At 35.2% G+C, this 22526-nt stretch overlaps 2 protein-coding genes across 4 annotated transcripts in view; one reads left to right on the forward strand and one right to left on the reverse strand.

Annotated features, from left to right (window-relative positions):
• Nucleotides 1-10231, forward strand: part of CCDC39 (coiled-coil domain 39 molecular ruler complex subunit) — a 42413-nt gene extending 32182 nt beyond the window's left edge. The window contains exons 14-20 of the mRNA XM_081025340.1: nt 621-744; nt 5181-5340; nt 5763-5869; nt 6556-6696; nt 6835-7014; nt 7152-7237; nt 8856-10231. Of these exons, the coding sequence (XP_080881466.1) occupies nt 621-744; nt 5181-5340; nt 5763-5869; nt 6556-6696; nt 6835-7014; nt 7152-7237; nt 8856-9009 (952 nt within the window). The 3' untranslated portion in view covers nt 9010-10231. The remainder of the gene's footprint in view (nt 1-620; nt 745-5180; nt 5341-5762; nt 5870-6555; nt 6697-6834; nt 7015-7151; nt 7238-8855) is intronic.
• A 2153-nt stretch (nt 10232-12384) lies between these two features.
• On the reverse strand, nt 12385-21822 carry TTC14 (tetratricopeptide repeat domain 14). 3 transcript variants are annotated; one of them, XM_081025351.1, is made up of 12 exons: nt 21522-21822; nt 20906-21030; nt 20605-20804; nt 19569-19653; nt 19267-19396; nt 18808-18963; nt 18364-18435; nt 17858-17977; nt 17633-17755; nt 15473-15590; nt 14450-14559; nt 12385-13664 (listed from the first exon to the last, which is right to left on the reverse strand). In XM_081025351.1, the coding sequence occupies exons 1-12, from the start codon at nt 21680-21682 to the stop codon at nt 12743-12745; spliced, it is 2322 nt and encodes a 773-aa protein (XP_080881477.1). In that variant the 5' UTR covers nt 21683-21822; the 3' UTR covers nt 12385-12742. The 3 variants fall into 3 exon arrangements, with proteins under 3 accessions (XP_080881477.1, XP_080881479.1, XP_080881478.1); XM_081025353.1 differs by lacking the exon at nt 18808-18963 and having other exon boundaries at nt 12391-13664; XM_081025352.1 differs by lacking the exon at nt 14450-14559 and having other exon boundaries at nt 12391-13657.
• Between the last annotated feature and the right edge of the window lie 704 nt (nt 21823-22526).

Consider the following 22526-nt stretch of genomic DNA (forward strand, 5'->3'; position numbering starts at 1 on the left):
ATTGCACCATTTCACAGTCCCACCAGCATTGCATAGGGGTTCTAATTTCTCCACATCCTTGCCAATACTTTTTTTGTTTTTTTGATAGTAGCAATAGATTGAGGGGATATCTCATTGTGGTTTTGACTAACATTAGACTATCTTTTAAAAGATGTTTGGATAGTGAACAGCCTCAGAAAGCTAGAGGTAGTGTTTCCCTCTGGAGCAAAGGTTAGGCATGTTTGCTTATTTCCTATTATAAAATATTTAGATTAAGCTTGAGGTTCTTCATTTGTGATGTAAACCTATTGTGTGCAGCATTCATTTGAGCCCTCCTCACCCGCATGGTACTTCAGGAGCAAGGAGACACCAGTGCAAACAGGAAGCTCATGCCATAAGTGATAAAGTGCTTTTTCTATGACTCAGGAATCTTGTGTCTTCTGTGGCAGGCTAACTTGTCACCTTTCAAATAGGGTGAAATTTGAGAACCTTCACACTGAATTATAAAATTGAAAAGTAAGAACATATTTAATCTGTTTGAGTTCAGTAGTAACAAATATACAAATGTCTTCTGTAAGTACACTATAGTTATTTTAAAAACTATTTGTTTGTCAGTGTTTTTCTTTTTCTTTCCTTATTAGTGCTGAGCTTCATGAGAGGCTAAGTAAAGTTGATAAACTGAAGAACAGATATGAAATTCTTACTGTTGTTATGATGCCTCCTGAAGGAGAAGAGGAGAAAACACAGACCTATTATGTTATAAAGGTAATCTTAATCGATATAGTTGTTATAGGATGAAGTATCCTTTCTTTGTTAGCTTTTTAACAGCCAAAATGGCAAAATGGCTTTTTTTTTTTTTTTTTTGGCTGTGAAACTTGAAATTCCATAGCACTTTAGGTAACTATTGCACTTAATTAGGGCCATAAAACATGAGTTGCTAATGGAGGTTCTGAAGCTCTGTTAGTTTTATACACCTCCAGTCCTGAGGACAAAGAGAGGTCTGGACTACTCTTTGACACTTTTTTTTTTTTTTTTTGCCATCTTTGTGTCATGTCATTTTCCCTCATGTATTCAAGATTTATAATCTCTTTTACCCTAAGACCTGCTGTCACTCTGGGTGTCTTTAGTATGCCTGTGACAACCTGTACAACACCTCAGGCTCAAAGCTTTACTTCACTACAGCCACTCACGCATATGGCCAGCCCCCTAGACCTTATCACCAGCCGCTATACTGCTTCTGAAACCTTACAGTCCAACTTACCACTGTTGTCCCTGTAGGGCAGGTATTCAGAGGAAGACAGCTGTCCCTTTGCCTTCGTATTAGATGGGAGACAAACTGATCAGGTGAATCTGCTGTTCTTTCTGATGTTTCCGAGTTGTCTGCCATCTCACGGTTATCTTTACAGAAGTGCTCAGGAATTGGATGTAATTCCCTTCCTGAGCAGTACTATATTCATCTTTCCCATGTAGAAAATACCCTGAACAGGTATGATTTCTTTTACGGAGAGGTCTAGGAAGTTCCTCAAAGCACCAAAAGAAGGAATGGAAATTGTAACTTTAACTCATTTTTCCTGTATCATACATGGATGGGAGTGGGAAGATCTCCCAATTCACACCGGTAGAGAATGGCCCCGTGGATGCTCCCTCCCCTCGACTTCTCCTTAATCTTCCAAGTTTTCTGCTGTAGTCTTTTGAGGTTGCCCCTAACACATACACTAGTGTGATATGCCTAAAGTTGCCTACCACTTTGTCTCAGGAAAGTCTACCCAATCTATATGAGAAATGAGTCTTGGCTCTCAAAATCTTTTTAATAACTCCTCAGGCTTCTGCGCAATATTAATGGGACTTTCCTCCTCTCAGGTTTTGAAGGTTTCCAAGGGGTGAGAGGTAGATTCTAGTCTGTTTAGTGTTGGGAAGAAGGTAGATGTTGCAATTGCAGTTGTTTCTGTAGCAACAAGGGCTGTGATGATTTACCTAAAAGCACTGGTGTTGGCGTGCCTTTGACCATATCTTCGTTCTATCACTGACTAGGTAAGTGACCTCGAATGTTAGGTAATCACTTGGGGCCTTAGTTTCCTCACTTGCAAAGCGAGGATAATACTATTACTTTTGTTGTGAGAAGTGAGAAAATATATGTAAAGCCCTTAAGTGCCTGGAACAAAATGAGCCCTCTATAAATGTTAGCTATCGTCATTGCTGTTATAAAATAGTATCATCATCATCCACTTCTCAGGAAAACGGCAAATTTTATGAGGAAAAGTAAGAGCATTCCTTCTGTTCACAGTGAAGGTGCTGAATAAATGCCAGTATGTGTTAAATGAATCGAGGCTATCTTATTTTCTCAATTTCCTGATGCCATAGTTCATTTTTCACCTTCTCTAGGGTCTACAGCTTACCAGTTATATTCCCATGTTTTGTTGTGTGGCATAAACGTTTTACTCATAACACTTCACGTGCCAGATGTGCAAAAATGAAACTTTCTTTAAAACTAAACTCATTGTGTCTTATGTTGTGCAAACTATCCAGTGCCTAAAAATGGGCAAAAGCAATCAGTGGGTGTGCAATGATGCCACTGCATGGTGACACCAGACAGCATTTTCTGCTGGGCCCTCCAGGGGTTACCTGATTCCGTAGTATTGTACAGCTTTGGCTGATTTTCTACTGACTAGGCTATTTTATAACTCTGTAAGGATACATTGTTAACTTACAGAAAACTTGATAGTAAAAAGCATATGATTTTTGTCCATAACAATGCAAATGAATTTTGGTTAGTAGAAATACAGCTGATTTATACTCTGTAGGAAAGACAACCCAAGCATATTTCATTTCCTAAAAGATATTCAAGTTTCCTATCTGTAAGCAAATTTATTTCAGCATTTCTGACTGTATATTAATTCCAATTCTCCTTTTGAACTTGTCTAAACATTTTATTAGTTCCTTCATTAATGAGTTGAATAAAATCTTTGGCACATGTTCATTTTATATTTGAGAACAATTTTTAACTTTTTGAAAATACTTTAGCAGTTGCACTGCTGGAAAAGATGTCAACTTGCCAATTAGAAGTTAACTGTCACTTTTGTTTTTGAATGTGGTAGGTAGATTTAAGATGTAAATTTAGTCAGTTCAAGATTCTTTCCCTTCCTTATATCCTTTACATTCCTTTCAAGGTGACCTTTCCTGATGGGCACATGTTTATAGCACTGGAGGAGTTTGGTTAGTTTCCTTTTTTTTCCCCCAGGGGTATGCAAACTACAGACCCTGGGCCAAATGCTGCCCAGCACTAGTTTTCAATAAGCATGGGAACACACGTCACCTCATTCATTTACGTCTTGTCGATGGCTGCTTTCATGCTACAATAGCAGTGGTATTAAGTACAAGTAGTTTGGACAGAGACAGAATGGCCCATAAAGCCTAAAATATTTACTATCTTGCCCTTTAAATACAGTTTGCTGGTTCCTTGTATTTGCTAGAGCTGCTGTAACAATGTACTTACAAGCTAGGCAGTTTAACCTACAGAATTTTATTGTGTGACAGTTCCAGAGGCTAAAGTCGGAGATGCACGTGTTGGCAGGGTTGGTTCCGAGGGCTGTGAGGGAGAATCTGTTCTATGCTTCTACCTTCTGGTGGCTTGCCTATAGTCTTTGGTGTTCCTTGGCTTACGGAAGCATCACCATGGTCTCTGCCTTCATTTTCACATGGCGCCCTCCTGTGTCTCTTCAGCCTTCCCCCTGTGAATGTCTGTGTGTGTCCAAATTTCCCATTTGTTATAAGGACACATCATATGATACCAGAACACACCCTAATGACCTCATGGTAACTTGACTACATTTGCAAAGACCCTATTTCTAAAACAGGTCACATTTTGAGGTACTAGGGGTTAGGACTTAAACATCTGTTTTTTGGGAAATAATTCAATCCATAACTTGTTTTTGGTCTTGTCTATGGACACACATGGTTTGGTTTTTCCTTTTATTCACCCTAGTACTTTTTAATATTTGACGTCTTTCAAAAAATTATTTTACAATTGACATTCAATATTACTTTATATTAGTTTCAGGTGTACAGCATAGTGGTTAGACATTTATATAATCTACTATTTGATTGTTAAGAGCCAGACTGAAAAATGTGATCGGGAACCAATGAAGAACTGGCATCTTTCAAATCTTGTTTCCACGTTCCTCTTAGACTTTGTAAGAAACAGTTCAATTTTGACAATTTAATGAAACTTTCCAGTGTTTCATTACTAGAAAATGTTTTAAAATATTGATATAAATGTATACATAAAAATTTCTTCCAAATATCAGATTTTTCTAACCCAGGATAAAAGATATATATTATTTAAGGTCTGATCTAGAAGCAAATGGGATCAAAGTTTTAGAAGTTGAAGTGTATGTGGAATTAGATCAGAAATTTGTATAAATGAGCAAATTCAACCCCTTCATTTGACAAAGAAACTGAACTCAGAAAAGGGAAGTGATTTAATGTTACTCATTCATTAGTAGGAAATCTGCAACTAAAATCTAGCTGTTTTGATTTATTCTAGCTTTCTCACTATACCGTATTTTAAATGAAATCATTGCTAATTCTAGACTCAAAGGAATTAGGTATAATTTATCTAAAAACTTTACTTTTTTGCTAAGCTTTAGTTTTTATTATGTACTGTTTGCTACAAAGGTATGTGTAACATTTTGAAGCATAATAAAACAGTGAAAATATTAAGAATTGAAACATCACCAAGAAAACTTCCAATGACCACATTTTGGTTTAAATACACACACCTAGGGAAAGAATACATTAACGAATGAAATTATTAGTCGTTTGACTAAAAATGTGTTTGGGGCACTTTTAAACATATATGCATTTCACTTTATGATGATCCCTATAACCCCTAATTGGAGAAGTCCTTTGGAACTTTTGGGTACAATTCTAGAGAGCATAGCTGTGACAGAGGTAAGATGGAAGTCACTGAATATGTCCACTCAGGAATTTTTGGTTTGCAGCAATTTATAGACTTCATTTTTTTCTAGCCACATTTCCACAATTCTTTTTCTCTAATTAAAAAAAAAATGTGGTAAAAATATATAAAATTTGCCATTTTAACAATTTTTAAGTGTACAACTCAGTGGTATTAAGTATATTTATACTGCTGTGCAACTAATACCACTACTTTTATTTAATCAGTTCTATTCTGTATTTTATAGGCTGCTCAAGAAAAAGAAGAACTTCAAAGGGAAGGTGACTGTTTGGATGCTAAGATCAACAAAGCTGAAAAAGAAATCTACGCTCTAGAAAACACCTTGCAAGTGCTGAACAGCTGCAACAACAATTATAAACAATCTTTTAAAATAGTGACTCCATCTAGTATGTAGGAGTTAACATTTTTTTTATGAATACATGCAATGAAAGCTGTAGTCATTTATTTTTTAAAAAGGGACACTGTGAGACATGGAAAACAAAAAATGTACCGTTTGATTAAGAAAACACTACTTCCCCTTCCCCTTCAAATAAGTGCTAAGGCGTTATTTCCATTATTAGTTCTAGTGATATGGCATATCACTTCTCTAGGGGATTAATTTCAAATCTGCAGAAACTAGCACTATTATTGGTTGTTTTCTGTTGACGTAGCTACTACATATACCCATATTGTTTTTCAGTAAGTAGACGTATGGATTTTAACCTTTTGTAAGAAAAAAAATATTACAACTTTAAATATATGTAAGACTTTAAGATTGCTTTCTACACAGTATGTTAAAGATTTTAACTAAAAATTCTCTAAATTCTAGGTGATGAGTATGTACTAAAAATCCAACTAGAAGAACAAAAACGAGCTGTTGATGAAAAATACAGATACAAACAAAGACAAATCAGAGAGCTACAGGAAGATATCAAGGTAAATTCTACAGGTTTTAGTAATAGACCTTCAGTAGAAGTTAACTATCATTATTATTACATTTACTTTCTTGTTACCTTGTACAAAGACAACAATTTTTTAGAGAAGTACGTAGATAGTAAAAGTCTCATGTTTAAACGAGAAAAAAATAAGTGATCAAAGCATTAGTTAAAATCCCAGTGTGAAGCACAGGATGGACTTCTGACCATCACTCGTTAGTGGATCAATCATGGCTAGTTAATTATGATCTATGATCTATCCATTAACCTTTATTTAATGTACTTTTATTTCATTTAGTGCCTTAAATATCACCTTAAAGATTGCTCCTTAGACAACAAAAAAATTTGAAAGATAAAAATAATCTAGTAGAAAGTTACTAAAGCACATCACTGAAAGAGAAAACGAGCAGGCTCACATCAAATTTAGATTTTTTTTCCCTAATAAAGTTGAAGGAACAGATGATATGAATTGTGAATCTCTGAAAAATTGCATGCTTTTAATGATTATTGGTTTATTTTTCTCCCAACATATGGATTTCTCCCAATTAATCCATAAAACCGTTATATTTATCAGTAGAATGTATATGATATACAAAAATAAATGAATTGAAATTAAATGAATATTTGACAAATGGCAAGTTATAAGTCATTTTTGATTCTAATATGTTACCATTTTATTTTCTGCAGAGCATGGAAAATACTTTACAAGTTATAGAACATTTTACAAATAACGTCAAAGAAACATTACTAGAGAAGCAGGCTTATTCACTTCAACTAAGTAAAGAAACAGAGGAGCAAAAACCCAAGTTAGAGAGAGTAACTAAACAGGTATTGATATTTTAAAAAACTGACCTGTCATATTTACATTTTTTGAAGTTCCAAATGGTAAAACCAAATCCTCCTTCATCATTAAAAAATATTAAGTTCTGGAAAATAGTTATATAATTGACCACTGTTGTCCAACAGTGTGCAAAACTCACCAAGGAAATCCGTCTTTTGAAAAACACAAAAGATGAAACACTAGAAGAACAAGACATCAAACTTCGTGAACTGAAACAGTTTCACAAGGTCATCGATGGAATGTTAGTTGATGTTACAGAAGAAAATGCTGAGATCCGCATCATCCTTCAAACATGCTTTCAACAGGTAGTAACACTACTTTCTAGTTAAATAGTTCTTAAATACTTCATGAAAGTAATTTCTGGCATTCATCATAAAGTGAAATAAAAAATATTCTTCTAAAATGCAGTGGTACTAATGATTGCTATTGAATATTCTTCCAGAACGGTTTAGAACTACCCACAGCCGGTATTAAAGGCAGTCGTCAGAGTTCTAGATCTCCTTCACAGACTTCACTGTTGTCAGCAAGGTAAGTTAAGTGGAAGGTTAGAAAAACCATGTCCTTAACTATCACGGCTGCTACACTAAGTGAACCCAGCCACTTCCTCATCGCCACACCTGTTGGATCTGCCAATACACTGCCGGTGCTCTCATCCTTCCTACCCCGTATCAGTGTCAGATGCAGACAGCAGAGCACCTTCCTTTCAAACCTGTCTGGTGTCACCATTTCCATAATGGCACGAGTGTTTTGTGACTACCAGCTATTTCAATAGGATGAAGCAGGGTGAAATTTTGGAGGTTATATCCAACATGGTCAACCCTGAGTAGGGGGAGAATTGTTTAACCATAAAAGGGCAACAACTTACATGCAGAGAGACATGGAGTATGATTTTTATGATTAAAACCACACTATAACATTTTAAATAGGATCTGATTTTATTTATGCTGTTTTAATTTGCTGAAAAGGAAATTATTCTTTACTCCTGCAGTTTAGTGTTATACAGAATTCTATCATCAGGGATGTTAAATTAAAACTCTTGTGCTTTGCTGACAAAATAAAAATTATTGATGATCCTAATTTTAAATTTCCCATTTCCTATATTCAGTAGCCACTTATTTTTCATTAGTCCATGTAGATTTCACAAAGGGATGTCCTAAAAGACAGGGTTTAAGTGAAAACTTTCTACATAAACATGGTAGGCAACCACTTGAACATAGGGTTTCCAGGCGGAAATTCCCGCCTATTCTCAGGAATTTTTTTCGCTTTCCTGTTCCTGAATCCCAAGATATAAACTGTTTTGTGTTCTCCACGATGAATCGTTTTCACAAAGTGATGGCTGATACTACTAACCACGTGGGTTCATGGAGCCGGTTTTCTGACCAAATTTTTTTGGGATTTGGGAATGGAAAAACAAAAAAAGTCCCCAGGAACGGGCAGTAATTCCCACTCGGAAACCCTAACAATAAATAGGAAAAATGTTTAGGAGATACATTTTTAGTAGTATATTTATTTCCCATTGTGGGTATTAATGGGTTCATGGAGTCGATTTTCCCTGATTTCCCGACCAACTTTTCTAGGGATGCGAGAAAAGGAAAGTGAAAAAAATTCCTGAGAACAGGCGGGAATTCCTGCCTGGAAACCCTACTTGAACATCCTTATACTTTCATAAAACACATATTTTTAAAACTTAGTATTTCAAAATTGTATGGCTAGTTATGATTTTTCAATGATCCCATCATTTTTTCCTGTCAACAAGTCCGTCATTCTCATATAAAATATATTAATTCTTTTGTCAGCACCCGAATTCCCACATACCTCGTTTGTTACCTTTTATGCTTAATTTTTGTGGGTCTTTAATGCTTAATGATTCCATCACTAAATTTATTAGTTGAAAACGTTTTTCTCATACGAAAACATTTGTTGAAGATTTTACTGATTTGAAACTCTTATATTCATTAACTTTTCCTTTTAAATAAACAAATTATTTCATATTGTCATACTTTTATAATTAGCACTATTAAAATATGTACTTTGTGATCTCTTTAATTACTTGTGGGATTATGTCATCTTTTGCCATTAATTAGGGGGTCTCTATTAAAATATAGATTTTAAATTGAATTTATAATAATTCTGCTTTTTCTTCTAGGTCTTCTAGGAGTACAAGTACTTCAGCTTCTCAGACTTCAATTAAAGTGTTAGAGATGACCTTTCCAGACGCGTCACCAACTGGCAGCTCCTCGAGGTCAACTAGTGGTAGCAGTAGCTCCAGTAATGGTAAAAGCAAAAAAACCAATAAGTAAACATTTTATCTCTTTTGAACAAGTTATACACACAAAAACAAAAATTTCACAGTTTTAAAATAGTAAATTCCACTCTATGGTCTTGGATGCTGTAAATGATATAGAGTACTACTAAAATAGTGTTACAAAATGAAATGATCAAAAATTTTATCCAGTGGAAAAATGTGAAAACTGATAAAAAAAAGTCAAGCAATTTGGGTCCAGATAAGCCAAAGAAATGTTTAATTGTTTTATCCGTTTTCCTACTATCTTCTTCATATAGAGGGAAAGCAGTAAGAGCAGATTTTAACAAAGCTACAGGTTACATAAGCATAGGGAAAATGTTTTCCACTGTCATTTTGATGTTTGTTATGTCACAAAATAGTTCACTTCATTATTTCACACTAGCTATGAAACTATACACTTTTGAAACTACTCATTCTTTTTTTTCCTGAAAGATATCACAGAATCTTTCAGGAAGAAATTTCTACAGATTCATTGTATTATACTTTACAACAGTACTCCAATTCTCATTTACCCTAGAAGATACTGAAATTAGGTTTTCTTTACTGAAACACATTTCCCAGATTTTTTGGGGAAAAAATCTGTTAGTTTCTTCTTTTGGTGTAATTTAAAAATTTTTAACTAAAAAATAGCATTACCCTCACCCCTCATCAAAAAAACAAGTGATAGGAAAGAGAAACACTAAATCAATAAAAATGCAGCTTAAAATTTTTAGGAATTAGTCTACTCTGATCTTCAACAAGTCAAACACGTTGAAGATTCTGCTCTCAAGATACAGACAACCAAGCATAAAGAATTTTCAAAACTTTCTTGATTTAACAATTTAAAGAAAGTTAGGTGTGATTTGATTTATAATAGGAATTCCACAAATTTATAATGGAGGTGGACCAGGTATAGAATTAGTTGTTCTAGTTAATATTTCATTATAACATGTGCCCAACACTTTTAACTCTTGGAAGAGTGTGGAATATGAGTATTATGTTATTAAACTAGTTTTCAAATAAATGTATTAGAATCTAAGTACTTAAATGATTATTCTCTTTCAAACCGTGGGAAAAAATATAATTGTCACTGTTTAGAACTGTTATTTGCAGTTCCTTCTAAAAGGCAGTAACTGTAGTAACCTGTTTTTCCTGATTATTTGAAAGTATTCCTATTTTTAGAAACAATCGGCAAAAGGCATAGCCAAGTCCAATGAATAAAATGGGTAAGAAGCTGGAAAACAATTTTTTGGCTGAAACATCTAATATATGAGATTTATCAGCTCTAAAAACTGATTGTTATTAATCTTATACTTTACCAAAATTCTTATTTTCTGCATATTACTTTGTAAATTACTTGGAACTTCAAATACTACATACTGTTCCATGAAGACAGGGTAGCTGTGACCTTGGGAGTTACTTCTCTAGGCTTTTTTCCTCATCTGTAACAGACAGTAAGTTACCTGCAAGTTTACTGAAATCATCAGGTAATATATATAAATTGCACATGGCCTGACACATAGGAACTGCACAATAACTTCTGCCTATTACTGAGTCACCCACCAAAGTCTAACGCAGTATTTATGGAATAGTTAGGTTCTCCAGCCAGCATACTAGCCTACGATTAACTCTTAAATAAAGTTAACAGTTCCAACTTCAGTGTAATAATGGTAAATGGTCAGACAAGGGATTAATGCCATCATCTCCAAATTGGGAGTTACAGTAACATCCACCTGTTAAGAAAGTCATCTACTTAAGGAAACCAAGACACAGCCTGGGTATGTATAAACTAGACATAATGATTTTAAGGGAAAAAAATGCTGAAGGTATCACTAGGGATTATTGACAAGTATATCCCTAGTATGTTTGTTTGTTGTGATAGGTTTCCTGAACACATCCTTAGAGATTGGTTTGTGTCCACTGCTTAAATTTACTATGTCCCAGGAAAGAAGCCCTGGGGAAGATGGACTTCCTAAATTCGGGCAGGCTGTTGTATAAGGTACTATCCTGCTTTTTTGGGGAACCTAAATATAACAGTAAGCCACAAAGATATTTGGGAAATCAGTGCTGGCTGATAGCAATGCTCAGAGATTTTATTAAATAAAAATGGTGTAAAATTCTGAAGCTGTATCAGGAATTCCCAAAGGTCAAGCAACGGCTTTGCCAAGTGAGTTTTCACTCCATAAAGACACCACTATGTAGGATTATGTAGAGATGACACCAGAGCTACTAATACACAGAAAGAACTGGGGACTCCTGGGTTTCTTGGTGCAAAGACCAGTGCTCGAGTGACTGACCAGTTCCTCCTATTACCTTTTGTTTTGGACCAGTTGCTTTCTCTGCTCCATTGAAAAACAAATTTTAGCTATATCATAAGGCTCCCTCACTAAAGTCTGATGGTCACAAGTAGTATACACCCAGTTATAATTAAAGTTTTGATATTTTACTGTTGGCAAGAATGGTGAGATAGAACAAGGACTGAAAGTGTCTTTATCATTCTCTTACACCTCTGTAGATGGATACTCACCTATCCCCCAACCCATTCATCCAGTGTCACCATGAATGATCGTACTAAATGCCAATTGTCATTTACAGTGCTTAGAATCTTAAATTGAAAAGAGTATCTAAAGACCATTATAAACTCACCACCTATGACTCTTTGTCTCCCAAATAATATACTATACTGTTTTCAATAATTTGGGGAGGATCTTTACAATCCAAGCCTCTTCCTTTTTCAGCTCTGTTGCTGGAATTTATTCTGAGTAAAAGCAGGCTCTGTTGGCTTGGTCACTTATTCAGATCCTGAGAAAGGAGGCATCAGGGGAAGCATCAGGAAGAGGAAGAGTCAAGGAACAAAAACAGAAATGCAGGCCAGCTCAAGACTATTTAACACATGCCCAGTGTGTTCGCAACTGGACATTTGCAATACTAGGACAGTTTCCTAATTTTCTTTCCATTAGAGAAAACCAGATTTATAGTGCTGTCCTTGCCACTGCTGTTTCTGCTAAAAGGATTCTTTTCTATTCTGATCTATTCTTGCCTGGAATATAGTTTATCTCTTGCCAATATTAAAGTTAAAAAATTTCTTAGGACTATACTGCTAGTGATAAGGTAAAAATAATAAATAAATAGAAATGAAAAATGGGCCCCTACTCATTTTTCATGGCTTTACTCCTAAGATACTTGTTAAGCCGGTATACAAACCATTTTTAATTGAATCAGGCTTTAGAGGCCAATTAGATCAGACAGATAATCTGTCTACCATTTTAAAATAAGTTTTGTAAAAAACTTAACATTTAAACAAATAACTATAAAATGGTGCTTGAGTAACATTCAAATGTATCTCTTTCAAAGGTGAAAGCTTTTAACAGAAAAGAATGAAATAATTTTTGAAGAAAATGACCCAAGTGTTCAGATCACAAATTTAATATTTTTCAAGCAGCAGGATAAGATGGATCCAAGGAATTCTCATACACCATAATACAATGAAGAAACAATACTTTAGGAATTATCTTTAAGTGAAGTTTAAATCATCAGAGTAAGAAATATTGTACAAAAGCCTAAAAATCAAGCTGTGAAAGGGGGCCTACAACTGAAACAAATAAACTTTGAGAACAGCTAAAAAGCATTTGCTTTCTGCAATCTGTACAGATAAAATAACTTTAGGAGCAGAGATTTCTGCATTGGATTGTTATGACTAAAAGGTCCCGAACTTTTAAGAGCCTTTAGTGTAATGGTGCTGAATCCCTTTAATTTTTTTGCTTATTTCCTTTTTCTTTCTCAAATGCAGCTATCTGATTAAATATATTGAGTAAATTTTGAGGTAAATTTTTTTTAACTTCACTTTCTGAATGGCCTTTGCTATTTAGTCCATCATCTTCTGGAATCTCTGTTTTAACATCCTCCTCGTAATTACCCTCTCTTTCATATGCTCCTTGATTTTTACTTAATTGATATCTTTGCTCATGTCTACTGGAATCACGTGATCCAGAATAAGTACATTTTTTATATCTTTCTACTGACTTCGAAGAATAGTCAGAGCTTGCTGGGGAAGTGGAATACCTCCCGGAGCCTGGCTCCCACCTCCTATAGTGCTCTTTTCTTCCCTCCATGTCTTTTTCGACTTTTCTATAACCACACATTTTTATCTTGTCCTCTGAATTCCTAGAGAAGGAATCTGAGGAATCTCTTTTACTGGAAACATGTCTTTCTGCTTTATATGGCTTTTCTGTTTTGCTACTACCTGCCTGAGTTTTATAACTATTATAAAAGTCTCTTGGCTCTTCAGACCTACCTCCAAAATCATCCGGAATTTCAACTGAAGATGAAGAGAGAGGGCATCTATCTTTCTCTTTTACCTGTTTCTTTTGATACGGTAACCTATCCTGCTTTTCCAGTAGTTTTTCCACTTCGTGTCTTTGGTTAAGAAAAGATGCTGATGTATTGGCTGGCACTGGGAACCAGTCATCTTTCCTATTCTGATCTATCTGATCTGAGGATGCCTTAGCTGAATGCCTTTTGGAACTTCGAGAAGACTCCGAACGGTTCCTCTTATGTTTCTTATGCCTTTTGTGACCAGAAGAGGAAGAGGATGATGAAGAAGAAACTGATTCATCAGCAGAAGAAACACTTGAAGAGGAAGAAGTTGATTTTCTTCTTTTCTTCTTTAGCCTAAAGAGGTAAGTTAACTCATCAGTGTTTAATTATCCATAAAGATTTTAGTTCTATTTTGTTCTCCTTAAAGATTTCATAAAAGTTGTGGCTTATATAAGCAATTATAATAATTTTAGTTACTATAAGATCCAATTTTACCATCAAGCACTACTTTTGGGGAAAAAATACTTGTGTACACGACAGGTGTCACTGTAAGCAAGTCCATTTCTGAATGACAGTGACATTTCCAACATTACCTTAAAAACAAGACAACCTGAACACATAAAGAACTGAAGTTTTTATATCTGGCTACCTCTCGTGCATAGTTTCTCTACCTTATCACTACTGGAATTTTGCTGGGAGGGTAGGTGGCAGTGTGGGAGTGGAGGGGTCCTACAATATCACCGTAGGATGTTTAGCAGCACCCTTGACCTCTACCCACTAGGTGCCAGTAGCACTTCACCAGTGTGACAACTGAAAATGTGCCTGGGGCATAAAACCGCCCCCAGTGGAGACCCACTGCTCTATTTCTAAAACATTTTCTCCCTAAAACACAGACAAAATATTATTACATATCTTAATTTTAAGGTATTTGTTTTTTTTTCCAGATTTCTAGCCTTAGATTTCTATGTTCTTTAATCTCTTTTGCAGAAAAATTTGTGGTATACATAATTGCTAAAAATAGTTAATGACGACTTGAAATATGTAATACTTTTATATTTTTACTTACTTTACCTCCATATGGAGCTTTGGTTCAACTCAGTAGTTGCTTTAAGTAAAAAATACTGAATATTATAGTTTACCTTTTCTCCTCTTTTAAGAGCTTACGCAACTTTTCTGCACTTGTTTCTATTTTCTTTGTTTTCTGCTTTTCTTCCTTTTCAGCTTGTTTTTCTCTTAATTCCAAAGATTTCTTTTAGAACCCAGATATCGGAAAAAACCACACATTAAAAATAGCAGAATATATAAAACCCAGTTTTCACCCCCCCCGACCAGAAACCAAAGGAGGTATACCCAAATCACCATATATCCAGCATTAAACAAGTATTTTTAATGTATAAAAATTAATCATACAGGTGTTTGGCATTAATCATGGAATAACCAGAACAGTATTGAGGACCATATTGCAGTTGGTATTCCATGAAAAAGAGGGGAAGTCATTGCATTGATACCCATGACCCAGAGTGCAAGAAAGGGAAAAAATAAATTAAGATTTTTAAAAATCCAAAATTTTAACAGGATGTAGATTTTATAAATAAAATTCAAACAAAGAAATTCCATTAAGGTGAATGGAGGGGGGAATCACCATGTTCAAATACAAACCATTTAAAAAATAGCACAGCCCAGTTGGACGCATGATTACATAAGAAATCATTTTCCAGTTTGAGGATGGGGATGAGCAGCACCAGATGTCACAGACACAGCAGCAGTGGTCCAATTCAGAAGAAAATGCATGAGAAAACATCATCATCAGTATTACAGGAAAAGACAGTTTAAAATATCTCTCAAAAATACCTTTAGAATTAGCTGAATTACAGTAACATCACTGAATTTTGTAGCCACTAGGAAAGCTTACTACGAGGACAGTACTCAAAACCACATACCAAATGTAGGCAATCGGAATTTTCTCATAGGGCTATTTGTACTTTTGAGTGCTAATGAAAACCAGACACTACGAAGCACTGTCAGACCCAATTAGGAAAAGCTGTATCTAGAAAGAAATTTTTCATGCCTTAAGTAATCTAGAACCGTTTTCCGTGGAACAAAGTTAAGTTTGGCATTAATTTCGAATAACACTAAATTTCTAAGAGGAAATAAAGAATCACCTGCATATATTTATGAAGCTTCTGCAAAGCATCCTCTGCATCTTTAAAAGTCTGATCCAAATCCAAAGCTTTCTTATAGTAACTTTCAGCATTTAAAAACTTTTCTTCTTCTTCTAACCTAAATTTGAGAGGAAGATTTAGCTTTTTTGTAAAAACATAAAGTCCTCAAATATGCATATAGGTCTGATGCTTATATGAGAAACTTATCAGGAAAAACCATGCTCTGCAAATTATTTTCCAGTTTAAACAATACTTAATCATATGCTTTTTACTACTATTTCTTTAGTAAAGAAGCTACACAAAACAGAACAAAAAAACAGATACAGAAAATAGACTGGTGGTTGTCAGAGGCGCGCATAGTGGGTGGGTAAAGGAGGTGAAGATGGTCAAAGGGTTAAACTTTCAGTTATAAGTATAAATAGATCCTGGGGATGTAATGTACAGCATCATGACTGTAGGTAATAATACTATGTTGTATATTAGAAAGCTGCTAAGAGAGACCTTGATAGTTCTCACCACCATAGAAAAACATAATTTGTGGGGTGATGGATGTTAACTAGACTTATTGTGGTAATCACTTTGCTATACGTGTTAAACCACTATGTTGTGCACCTGAAACTAATACAATGTTATATGTCAATTATGTCTCAATTTAAAAAAAAAAAAAAAACACATCCCAAATCCAAAATCAAACAGGAATCCATTACTGATAACTAAAACCATACTGCAAATCCAGCATTGGTATTTTAGTATAATACATGAAAACACAGGATCAACTGATATCCCCTGTAAATATAGTATAATCTTGAGATTTGGCATAGAATTATATAGGCTGGTTGTTCCTAGTTTATGAAGAATTTTCCTTTCTATAGAAACATTTTCCCAGAATACTCACTATTAAAGTTGGAAATACCAACACATACATGTATATCACAACTAGCCTATAGATATAATTATCAGATGACGCTCACAAGTCTATGCTATGAAAAATCAGAATTACAAAAGTTTGGATATAGAAAAATGAAAGGATTTTGCAAAATATTTTCAGTTTTTAGAAAGTAGGAAAAATTACTGTGAAACAAATAAAAAACAAACAAACACTGGCTTCAATGGGATAACTCGGTGTCAGATTGGGTGTGGGGAGGAAGGAACCAGTCAAAGACGATAAACATTTCTAGTTTGGGGAACTGGATAGATGGTGTTGTCATTAACTTACTAAAAAGACAACATACATGGGTAATAAGACAACCACATCTAAATAGGTACTAGCTATCTACCTAGTGAGAAAGTAAAAAGATGCTCTATCACTTGGATTGAAGCAGAAGTTCATATGAGTTAAAAACAGATATTACAAAATCTTAGTAATTTGGAATTCTGATATAATCATACAAACTGGAGAATGATCAGGCAAATTCATGAAACAGGAAAGAGATAATTTTACTTTTAAAATTAGCAAAAAGATGCTATTATAATAGCAAAAAAGATGCTATTATAAATTGTTTTTTATTATCAAAGCAGGCTGTTAGCAAATTATATTTGAAGTATGTTTCTTCAAAATATTTTACAAATTAGACTAGTCTGTTAGTCATTAAATATTTATAAGTATCATACCAGCATCTCAGGAGAATAACAATTTACAGGATTTGTTCTTAATGGTTTGCTCTTCCATTTAATCTGAGTTTGTGGATTTTACTGGACAGAGTAGAGCAATAAACACTGTAACAGTGACATCTGATTCATAATTAAGAACAGGAACTCTCAATTCATATTTCTGGCATTATACTAAAATGATGAAATAAATTAGAAATTAAATTCCTCTCAATTAAAACAGAGACTTCTGGTGTGTGTCCAGGAAAAGGATACTCACCTAATTTCTTGTACCTTTACATTTATATATTTATGTAATAAGGATAGTCAGAACAATGAACTCAAGACACTAAAATATCTCCAATTATAAAGAACCTCAGCAATATGGAAAGAAAATGTGACTAGAAAATTTAAAGAGGACTATATTTAAAAAACATTTTCAACCAAAATTGAAACTAAGAGTATTCTCTGAATTAAGAGAGTTAAAGATACTATTTCCTTACATTAAGTTCAAAATTTTATAGAGTTGGTTGAATACTAGATCTCCACTATTAAACAAAATTTGACACTTACTGCCCTCCTCTTTCTACAAGTGTCTGGCAGAGGTATTTTCTTGCATTCCTGTGAGTTGGACAGTTTTCCAATGCAAGCTCAAAATCTTCTATTGCTTTGTTCAGACTTCCTTTTGTTGCGTATCTAGATATGAAACAAAATTAGAGGGATTTATCTTGTGAGCTATTCATAAATCTTGTATACATTTACCTTGTAAATATTCCTTAAAACCCATGATCTACTTACAATGCTCCACGAGCTACCAAAGCTTCCACATTTTGTTTGTCTATTTCCAGAGCCTTATTGTACTCATTCATAGCATCCACATGGCGTCCAACCTTAAAATAATCAACTCCAATCTTCACACTAAAAAGACATTTGTTACGCATCACAAACATTTCACAGAATATCCAAACAAAATGTTAGCATGGATGAATTTTAAAGCAAAATCAAATTTGGCTAATATTTAGTCTACAGTACTCTCCATATACCTAAGAAACATTCTGCCTTTGGATAGTTTAACAAATATTTGTGAAATGCAGGTATCCCTTTTGAAAAAAATTTAAAATGTTGGCTAAAACTTAAGTCTGTTGACAACCTAACACCATTTACACCTATAAGAAAACTAATTGTCAAAAAAGCATTTTAATTCATTTATAAATAAATTTGGTCTTGATGACATAAGAATGCTTTCCCTTACCCTAACCTTTTGGACTAGATAATGCAATTGTTGAAAGACAAAGTCTTCATACCATTTTAAAGCCCAAGATGCAGACTGCTTCTTTCTTAATGCAGAAGCAAAGTCGTCTTCAGAGAAATTTTTGCTATTAAAGAAAACAAAAGTTATTTTTTTGGTAACTATAGTTTATTCTGCCTGACAGATAAAATTCAACACTGAAAGAGTGAATCCCAAGCAAGAAATTTGTATGCCATTTACAAAGAAAAATTCTTGAACTCTAAGGAATGACTATTCTTAAACATTTTTCTTTAGCATTTACGCAAAATTCTTACAAATTTTCTGAATATTTCTCTACTTGTTCACATGAATTCCTGATAAGAAATTCAATTCAAGAAGGAAATGGGATTACCTAGCTCATATCCACCAGGCTTAGTATAGTCAAATATGTCCCTCAGTTATGCAGCTTTGAGCTCAGCACCATCACCTCACCACTTAAAATAATACTCATTTACTGTACCTTTGTAGGCCTCTCATTAAAGATGGTGGATTAGATTCATCTATTCCTAGTTTTCCTAGAAGGAATTCAACTACTCCTGGATTAACAAATCCCAAAGAACTCTGCATGATATTTTCATAGGATTCCAAAGAATTGCTATTTAGTTCATTACTCCTCCTTAAAAAAAAAAAAATTACAACAAAAATATAAAATGAACATAATTAGCATGTCCCACTTCTATTAAAAATAACATTATCACATGGGGTTTAAATACTCATAACCATTTTTGTACGTGAAAGTGCGGCAATATCATGACTTAGTTCCTTTTATCAAGTTTGAAGAAATTTAAGAGTTATAAAAATACAATGAGCATAATTTGGAAATAATTTAAGATTCTACTTTGTCAGAAGATAGACAAAATTTGGTATTTTTTAAACTATTTTGCAATTAACTGCTATTGACATAATGTGGATAATTTACCTGTAATACAAAGGAAGCTCTTCAGAACTAATTACACCTAATTTAATACCAGATAGGTGTGGTGGAAGAGATGAGCCATATAGAGATACTGCAAGCTTTTCATGGTATCTGTCAATATCTTTGATTCCAGCTTAAAAAAATAAGAAAACCAAGCTGACTAACAAGAAAATGCAAATAACCCCTCCCCCCAAACAAACAAAATCTTTTCAAAACATTATTCTCATTAAACTATACTTTCAAAATTAATAAAAACAAAAATCTGACAACTGTTACTTTTTTACTAATATAATGAAATTGATCACCTCGAATGATATCACCAGTTTGGTAATACGATAAAGGATCCCCATGGTTACTGTGAGAAGGCACATCTCTTAATGGGCAAAGAGCCTGCAATGAGAAGTATTTTAAAACAGCCGTTCCATTCTTTGGTGATAAGGATCTTCTTTTATCCTCGTTGTTCAGTATAAGTAATTAATAGTTGACATAAACTTAAAAAAAAAAAAAAAATCAACCAGCACCCTAAAGTCTAAATTTAAATAAGGATTTCAATTGAAGTAATTTCTGGACCCAAACAATAAAACAAGTTTTCTGGTTCAGTTCAAAAACTAAAATCTCATGAAATTTGCATTTAGTTTTAGGAACCAAATATCAGTATGGATTATGAAACAAAAGATATTTTGCACTTGTTAAAAATAAAACTAAAATTTGTCCAGTAAGTATGAGAATTACAATGAAAATGAAATGTGAATTCTCCAAAGTTTGTCTGTTATCTAGTCTGTGATACCTTCGGCTTTTCTTTGATTTCTATCTGCCTTGTTTGACAGCAAATATCAAACCTTTTGAAGTGACACATCATTGCAAATTCAGGACGATTCATCTTGGGCATAGTATCTCACTATAATGTACAAATCACATTTAATTACTGTAAACATATAAATAGGTCAGGAATATATTTCTAAATTATACACACTGAAGTATCTATTGTCAAATACTAAATAAATAAGAACATGTTCCGCTAGAAAAAATAAGCCGGGAATACAAATCAATCTCAACATACCCACTGATACTCTTTGAACGTTTGAAAAAGGACCCCACCCCCCCAATCAATGGGATCAAAAAACCCCCCAAAAACAGAAGTGGAGGAACAACTCTATCACTGTTAATAATTTTTTTTAAAAAGGAAAAGGTACTTTATTTTTTTCCAATTAATACTTATTTAATTCTCAAAATTGTCAGCAGTGTACACTTAAGCAGAATTGGATGCAAAGACGTAATTCTTGCATTGAGATGACTATCAAAAACAGAAGCAATCAAGTAACTGAAAAATGAATAACTTACTGTGATTTCTAAGTGGGATACATCTCTCATGATGCCACTTCCTAAACAAATCAACACCATGAAAAACCCAAATTCCCGAATGGAGCTAATTCTTCCAATCACTATATCGCCACGCTCAATATCTCGGAAAAACAGTTCTCTCTGATCCATACTAGGTATTTCCATGAATTGCTCTAAAGGTGGCATGATTGCATAATGATCTGAAAAAAGTAATTAACAAAATTACAATAGTTTTGTGTTCGGCTGTATGTGAAGTACTGTTAAACCAAGCGCAATCAAACGATTTTCAGATACAACTCACCTTCACTGTCTTCATTAACTTCAGAAGTTGTAGGTGCATCTGATTTCCAGGAAAGTGCAAAAAGCAGATCCGCTTTTTTGGAAATGAATTTTTGTATTTCAACGTTGTCAACTCTCTTCTCTTTTCTTAAAAAAAGAGACCAGTTTTATGAAAACTCATGAAATTTATGAAAACTGGTTTATTTGCAAAATCTTTTAGTATGTTCAAGTTTCTGCTGAAAGCTTTCATCGCCCAATCGGGTTCATCCTAAGGTCCTGCCCGTACAGACTCGCAGAAGTTTTAGCCAGGGATTCCCTAACTCGCCAGCCCGTACGTGGAGGGCGGGGAAACTTGAAGAGTGACGCCTGCAGCCCCAGATACGAAAGCCCAAGGGATTTTGGTTAAAGAATCCGCGCCTCTTCCAGGCAATTACCAGATAAAAAGTTCAGCCCGCATCCCGCATGGCCGTCACACTAGGAGCGCGGACCCTCTTCCATCCAACCCTCGGTACCAGCGCCGCGGTCGTCACGTGCTCACGGCCGCGGCTCGGCTCCTTAAGGACTCACCACCCGCTGCAGTAGCGGAGCCCGAGCTGCATTCCCTCCCCCGTCTTGCAGCCGCGCCGCGGTCCAATTACCTGCCCTGTAACTGCTGCTGGGGCGGCGGGGCCCGGGCAGGTTCGGCCGCCGACCCTAGGAGGCTCCGGAAGTGTGGATTGTCCTGCTGTTCATTCCGGAGCATGGAGAGCAATGATGGCCCATGGTAATTCAGTGACTGCCGCAGAAGGTCCCGGTCCATGGCTAGAGATTGCAGGGCTCCTAGTCCCCCGGTTCCGTACCCACTACTTTAGACTGCTGGTCGCGAAGGCTGCCAAGCAGCCTGGGAGCCGCCGGAAGCACACATCACAGTCCGTCGGAGTGGCCTCCCGGAAGTGTTCCGGGGTGGCCCGGCGGCGGCGCGGCGGAGCTCTGCCTGGGTCTCGCGATACTGAGCGAGACTACGGAAGCCGGAAGGGGTGGGCTAAGCGTTCCTGAGCTAGGGGGGTTGACTACCGTTCCCGGCTTAGTGATGTGTGTAAAAGTTTACTTTTAAGAAATGTGTGATTATTACATTGCAGTGGCCCGAGCACTAATCTAGGGTAAACAATTCATCCTTCAGTTTGGTGAGACGCGAGTAAGTGCTAGTGCCCCAAACAGGTGAGAACTCTTATCAAAGAGTTACAAAGGTTCTTCACTCAAAGTACCCGCTGGATAAGTCACTGCCTGTGTCTCGGAGATAACCTCCCTAAAACGACTGCTTTGGGAGATTTCCTGGTAGGATAAAGGGCAAAAGAAATAAAGGACAGTAACGTTTATTAAGCACTGGAATTGTGTTCTCTATCCATAACCCATTCACGGTTATTTTAGGGTTAACTTACAACCAGAATGGCTTTAATGCCTAAACGCATGCATATATACTTTCTTCTTAATATTTTAGTTTCAGTGGTTTCTCAAAATTTAGTGCCCATAAGATTTACTGTATGATGTGTACAGTAAAGTCAATACACTGTACTTACGGGTAATTCAAGTTATTTTCAAAGGTAATTGTGACTTAGGCTCCACGCGCCCCCCAACCCCCCACCCCCGTTAATTATTGACTCGAA

The sequence above is a fragment of the Rhinolophus hipposideros genome (genome assembly GCF_964194185.1).
Source record: "Rhinolophus hipposideros genome assembly, chromosome: 2".
Classification (NCBI taxonomy): domain Eukaryota; kingdom Metazoa; phylum Chordata; class Mammalia; order Chiroptera; family Rhinolophidae; genus Rhinolophus; species Rhinolophus hipposideros.

Bases quoted from the DNA above. Each gene is read 5' to 3' on its own strand.
- TTC14 (XM_081025351.1), bottom strand. From the start codon at position 21,682: ATGGACCGGGACCTTCTGCGGCAGTCACTGAATTACCATGGGCCATCA. The intron at 17,756-17,857 runs GTAAGTAGATCA...TTTCATATCTAG, and splicing joins TTGGTAGCTCGTGGAGCATT to ATACGCAACAAAAGGAAGTC. The intron at 13,665-14,449 runs GTAAACTATAAT...TTACCTCTTTAG, and splicing joins CTCTTAAAAGAGGAGAAAAG to GCTAAAGAAGAAAAGAAGAA.